Below are 6516 nucleotides of genomic sequence, written 5' to 3'. Positions count from 1 at the left end.
TCTGCTGTGTTGTGACTGACAGCTGAGCCCAGTAGTGCCACTGAGTCCTTCTCCGACGCCGTCAGTGCCTCAACCTGTAGCATGTAAATAAGGACATGATCAAAAAATGAAACCACAGTGGCAGTATATTGCTTATTACTGTGTAATGACATGCCATAGCAAGTTGCGTCTGTGGCATCTTTTTTTAAAGCATTTTAGTCAATATATTTGGTTTTCAGACCTTTTAAGTTCAAAAGTCAAAAAGAAATAAGATGTTTTAAAACATTCTTCTATTTCAATTTTGATCAATTTTAGCCTACAGTTAAAAAAAAAAAGAAGTAAAAACATATCTAAAAACATTAGAATATTTAATTTCAATTTTGAGTAAGCTGCTACTCACACAGTGTAAACATTGTGTATCACTTTGTCTAGTTCGGCACACACGATCAAAATCATGACCGCTGACTTTAAAGGTGTCCAGAAGATGATCACTGGACTGAGGCTGGTGTCAGTGCATCAAGAGCCACCAAGCACAGATGTCTTCTGTAAAGAGGCTGCAACTGTTGCATTCCTGATATCAAGACACTCCTGAACCAGAGACAACATCAGAAGAGGTTTACCTCGACTAAGGACAAAAAGAACTGGATTGCTGCTCAGTGGTCCAAAGTCCTCTTTTCAGATCGAAGTAAGTTTTGCATCTATTTGGAAATCAAGATCCTAGAGTCTGGAGGAAAAGTGGGGAGTCACAGAACCCAAGGTGTTTGAAGTCTGGAGTAAAGTTTCTGCAGTCTGTGATGATTTGGGCGTCATGTCATCTGCTGGTGTTTGTACACTGTGTTTTATCAAGTTCAAAGTTAACGTAGACATCTAATGAGGAAATGCTGGAGCACTTCATGCTTCCATCTATTGACAAGCTTTAGAAAAACCTTTACTAACAGGACTTACCACCTGCCCACAGAGCCAAAACTACTAAACAATGGTTTGCTGATCATGATATTACTGTGCTTGATTGGCCACAAACTCGTCAATAGGATGATGAGAAACATGTGACCCAAACATACAAATGAACTAATCCTATCTGATCCTATCAAAGCATCCTGGGGCTTCGATAAGACCTCAGCCGTGTCACAGACTGATCTCCTCCATGAAATGTCGCATTGATGCAGAAATTTATGGTGACGGAGCCCCAAACAAGTATTGAGTGTCTAAATGAACATTCTTTTTTAGAAGTTGGTAATTTCTGTATTGCACACCTTTTTTTTGGATCTTCGGGAATATTCTAATATTTTGAGATACTGTATTTCTGATTTTTCTTTGCTATAAGCCATTATCATCCAAATTAAAACATTGAAGACATTTTTCACTCTATCCGTAATGAATGTATTACATATGGAAATATGCTTTTTTGAATTAATTTCCGAAAAATAAGAATAGATGTTAATTGTTTAAGATGCAATACTATATAGCTGCAATGGTTGTACAATACTTGGCACCTAGAGGTCATTACAACATGCAAACTGCAACTGGCAGCATGATGTAATTTCCTGTCAATCTTGAATGTGTTGCCACTCACTTTTTTGTGTGAATACTGTTGGCAAATGGCTTTTGTGAAGTACGCCCTACAAGAGGAAGGGATTAAACTCAGTAGTAAGCAATGATGTAAAGAAAGAAGAACGGCCTGAGGCTGCATCCCTAATCTTAAAACTTAAAACTTACTTTGTCATTGAAGTTGTGAATTACCACAGAGTGCTAGAGACTCTCACGCCATCTTCTCTTCTGATTTAGTCATCATGCCTCCAGGACTCTGAGGTGTGCAGGTAAGACTGTGGCCGACCCTTCCCACCCTGGACACAAACTCTTCCCATCACTCCCCTCTGGCAGGAGGCTTTGGTCCATCAGGACCAGAACCTCCCGCCACAAGAACAGTTTTTTTCCCCATCTGCCACCGGCTTCATGAACAAGGCACAGGACCTCCACTGACCCCCACACTATACCTGGCAATAAATCTGTTTCTGATTCTGAGCCTGATGTAATAATTTTATCAGTGTTAATAGTCTGCAGACAGCTTATAATGAGAACATGGTGGGAAAAAAAGTTCATGAGCCATTATCATGAAAGTTAAAACAAATAAAGTCTGGAAATATTTTGGTTTATGTGTAATAAGTCTAAAATATATACAATTTTCACTTTCAGCAATGTCTGATGAAAACATTTTAACGTTAACAGTGGCCAAGACACAATGTGGAGGCACACTTACCTTGTGACTCTCATTTCATTACTTCTAAGTAACATGTAGCCTATGTTTTGCTTAATATTCAGATTGTGACAGGGTGAATGTGAATCAAAAATACCAACTAGTCTGATAATGTGATGCTATCTATTCCATGTCTCACCTCACCAGAAGGGAATATTGACAAAAAAGTGACTTAGTCGATTCTTAAGTCAACGAGGCAGTAATTAGCATTGTTAATTAACAAGGCACGTCCCAGGCCCTGCTTTGATAAGCTTTGCATAGTATCTGGGATTTAAAGTAAAACATGGTTTCTTATTTCTACCTTTCAACTCTGACAGGAGTGCGACAGAGGTCCACAATGACACCATAATTAGTGAAAGACTATTAAATTACTGTCTAACATCAAAAACAGCTTCAGAATATAATACACCTCCCACAATGCATGAGGTGGTGTTTAAAGTGTAAGTATACGGTTTGTGTGGGCACCTTCACATCAGTCGTCTGTTGGAAGTGTTGGATCAGCTCCATGGCACTGTTGAGGTTGTTTCTGATTGAGTCCATGGATTGTTTCTGTGCAGCTGCAATCTCCTTGACCTGAGCGCACAGCGTGGAGTGTTTGTCCTTGATGGCCTTCACTTTCTCCAGCATCACCACCGGGTTCTCCTGAAGGCACAGCGTCAATAATCAGCCTATGGACTTCTTTTTCAAACATCCAGCTTCACTTGCTGATTTTGCTTTCTTGATTTTCTGGTTTTAATCAGTCATCGTGATTAATCTGCTAAAAGATTTTAACGCAGAATGACTCAAAATCCCAGAAATGTCTCTGGCAACGCATTTCAGGCAGTTTGTCCAAGTACACTTACCGTCACGCACGCCACCGCACATGCGCAAACAAAGGTAGACCATGCCTGTACTATTTTAACTTCAACACACAAGTTCCCCTTTACTTTTTTTCTGTTACCTGTTCATGAAGAGAGTGAACCACCAATTACCTTTGTGTTACAAATTGATGTGTGTTTCAAAACAGAAATGACGACGAGAGTTGCTGGCATGTCATCAATGACCTGTGATGACACTGAGGGCTATCAGCCAGTAAGTCAATGACTAGCAGCTACTTAGCATTCAGTAGACTGCAGATGGCGTCAAATTGGTCCCATCTTTTGCTGTTAGTAGAAAGAACAGGCGTTAAATGAGTTATCACCTCAGCTGGACATCCATTCTCTCCAGTGTTCATGAAGTCCAGCTTCAGCCACTTCTCAATGCAATCCAGGTCTGCCTCTGACTTCAGGAACTGTAAATAAACTCAGCGTTACATTTAGCAGTAAACTGGCAAATGCACCCTGCTGCCTTCTGCTCAGAAGAAGGGCTGGGCTTTTCTTAGATGTTACCAAATGATCTCAAGTGATACTAATGGTCATACACTACTTCAGTTTTAGCACTAACACAAAGTCCTTTTGGTTCATCCATCCATCATCTATACACCACTTAATCCTCACTAGGGCCGCAGGGGGCCAGAGTTTATCCCAGCCCCCCAATCCTCAGGGTAAATGGTAAATGGACTGTACTTACATAGCCCTTTTCAACCTTAGCGGTACTCAAAGCGCTTTACAATACACCAATGGCGACAGAGCTGCCATGCAAGGTGCTGCCTGCCATTGGGAGCAACTTTGGGTTCAGCATCTTACCCAAGGACACTTTGGCCATGGAGGGCTCAATGGAGGGCTCATGGAGGGGATCAAACCACCAACCTTGCGTTTAGAGGACAACCCGCTCTACCACCTGAGCCACAGCCGCCCACAAGGGTGAAGGCAGGGGACACCCTGGACAGGTCACCAGTCTATCACAGGGCTACACTTAGAGACAGACAACCAAGCACACTCACGTTCACACCTACGGACAATTTAGAATCACCAATTAACCTCAACATGTTTTTGGACCTTGTGGGAGGAAGCTGGAGAACCCGGAGAGAACCCACGCTGCAGAACATGCAAACAGAAAGATCCCAGAGGTCCTAACCAGGAAGTGAACTGGGGATCTTCTAGCTGCGAGGCGACAGTGCTAACCACCGAGCCACCTTGCAGCCCGTTTTTTTGTTCATTCAGCAAAAGTTAAATGCTAAATGCCGCGCAAATGTAATAAAAATGCCATAGAGAGTTTTACAAACATAATGTGCAACTGCTAATATTGTGCATATTCACCGTCTGTGGAAAGGGCTGAATGTTGGTGCAGGCACAGATAGAAGGTCCAACTACAGGCACTAGTTAAAGTTTTAATGAGACTAGCAACACTGGTTAAAGCTGCTATACTATGTTATGTTATGCTAGGCTTTTTTTCTTATTATTTTTTACGACTGTCATTAATTATTGTGGAAAGCAGCTTTGAATCAGGACAATCACACAGACGACTGTTATCATGCAGAGTGAGTTATCAGCCAACACAGTGGAGTCTGAATCTATTTTCAGTAACACATATTTTAAAGTAAAGCAGTATGTGCACTGTGTCAATAGGACGCTATACAGTCTAGAAATGTAAAAGTAGTTGGTGTAGCTGTTTCTTGCAGCTTTCAGATGCTTTGACAATACTATTGCACTACTAGCTGTCTGTTACAGTAGTGCAATGAAGTCAGAGCATCTGCCAACAGCTGGACATGTGAAGGTTGAGCCCTTACTTGCAACTCTTCCTGGGCAATGGCTTTTTAAGGACTGCATGTGTAGCAGAATCATCAGAAGTACAATATAAAGTGAGCACAAGACAGACTTGTTGGGAGCAGCTTCCCATTCCCTCCATGCTCTGGACTGCAGAAGAATTACCCGAAACTTGACCGGAATTACAATGTTTGTTTTGATTATTGATTTTCAATAATAATAATAACAATGATAATGAAATGCATGTGTGTGGCAGTCTTTCTTAACAAAGTTACACAGGTTTCTAGAGTACTGGAATCAGTGTGCATGGATTCGGGATATTTTCAGACATATATTTCCCATAAATGTATGACTGTGAGACAGTACCCGCTCTGTAATAATACTGCCATCTAAATAAACAATAATAATAAAATAAATCATGTGAGCTGTGCTAAAATGGCAGTGGCTGCTGCTGATGTGTGAGCAGCTGTTGGACTGGCTGCTAGCTCCTGGCTGAACGCTTCTCTTGGTGGTCGGGCTCAGACCCCGTTCCTGAAACTAGCAGACAGCCGGACGCCGCTTCACAACGAATACGTGCAAATCGGCTTCAGCCTCCGTTCTGCTCCTACAGAAGCTCGTGGTTACAAACGAGGCTGCAGTATTTGGTGTTGGACCAGGAGGCAGGCAGACAGGCCTGCTGAATGGCGCAAAAGAGTTTGAATTGTTTTTTCGTTTGTTCGTCTTTTTTTTTTTTTTCGGGACTGCTAACAGAATCATGAATGCCGTGATTGGCAGCCCGTGTGTATAACTCATCGGTAATTAACCCAGATGCTGATTGTTGCTGAAGTCGTTGAGCAAAGACATGAACGGTATCTGAAACACAGTATTAACGAAAATAAAACCGTTTTGCGCTGTGCTTACCATCGCCTCGAGCTTTTCAACTGTTGTCTCCATGTTGAATAGTTTTTAGCCTGATCCGGGCTCTGTGATTGGCCAGCTGTCAGAAATGGAGAAAGCCCATTGGTTGTGTGTGCGCCATATTGTTACCCGTCTCGGAGAGTCTCAATGGCTGCATATTAAAGAAAAAACAAAACAATAAACTTTATATAAAAGCGCATAGTTTGTCACTCAAGTATTACGCAGATGTGTACAGTACATGAACCCTGCAAGTAATTTAAAAGAAAAAAAATGCTATATTTAAATATGTTTGTAATACATACATACATTCATATATGTATCTATGAATATATCTATATATACCCTCTGCTGGAGTCTATCCCATCTGACTTAGGGTGAAGGCTGGTTCACCTGGACAGGTAAGCAGTCTATCACAGGGCTACACAGACAACCAAGCACACTCACATTCACACCTACGGACAATTTAACTTTTTGGACTGTGGGAGGAAGAACAGGACCAACCTGCAAACTCCACACAGAATGATCCCAGGTGATTTAACCAGGACACAAACAGGACATATTCTTGCTGTGAGGCGATGGTGCTACAATCCTGCAACCCCATTTATGAAGCATATACTAATAATACCCTAGTTTTGCGATAAAGAAAAACAAGATTATATTTTTTGTTGGTTTGTATGTGAAACAAGGGACAGGGAGAGGTGTCTGCTCTTACATTTCCTTCATAGTCCACTGTGAGACACTGGTAGTGAAAAAGGTGGCATC

The 6516-nt window shown here is 41.6% G+C and overlaps 1 protein-coding gene across 1 annotated transcript in view; it reads right to left on the bottom strand.

The window, feature by feature from the left end:
• Positions 1–5795, bottom strand: part of ska2 (spindle and kinetochore associated complex subunit 2) — an 8320-nt gene extending 2525 nt beyond the window's left edge. The window contains exons 1-4 of the mRNA XM_008280086.1: positions 5758–5795; positions 3414–3503; positions 2699–2875; positions 6–74 (exon numbers count right to left, since the gene is read on the bottom strand). Of these exons, the coding sequence (XP_008278308.1) occupies positions 6–74; positions 2699–2875; positions 3414–3503; positions 5758–5790 (369 nt within the window). The 5' untranslated portion in view covers positions 5791–5795. The remainder of the gene's footprint in view (positions 1–5; positions 75–2698; positions 2876–3413; positions 3504–5757) is intronic.
• Between the last annotated feature and the right edge of the window lie 721 nt (positions 5796–6516).

Source organism: Stegastes partitus, unplaced genomic scaffold, assembly GCF_000690725.1.
Source record: "Stegastes partitus isolate 25-593 unplaced genomic scaffold, Stegastes_partitus-1.0.2 Scaffold180, whole genome shotgun sequence".
Taxonomy (NCBI): Eukaryota; Metazoa; Chordata; class Actinopteri; family Pomacentridae; genus Stegastes; species Stegastes partitus.
Note: the sequence above shows the minus strand (reverse complement) of the source record. Positions and strands in the feature narration are given on the sequence as shown.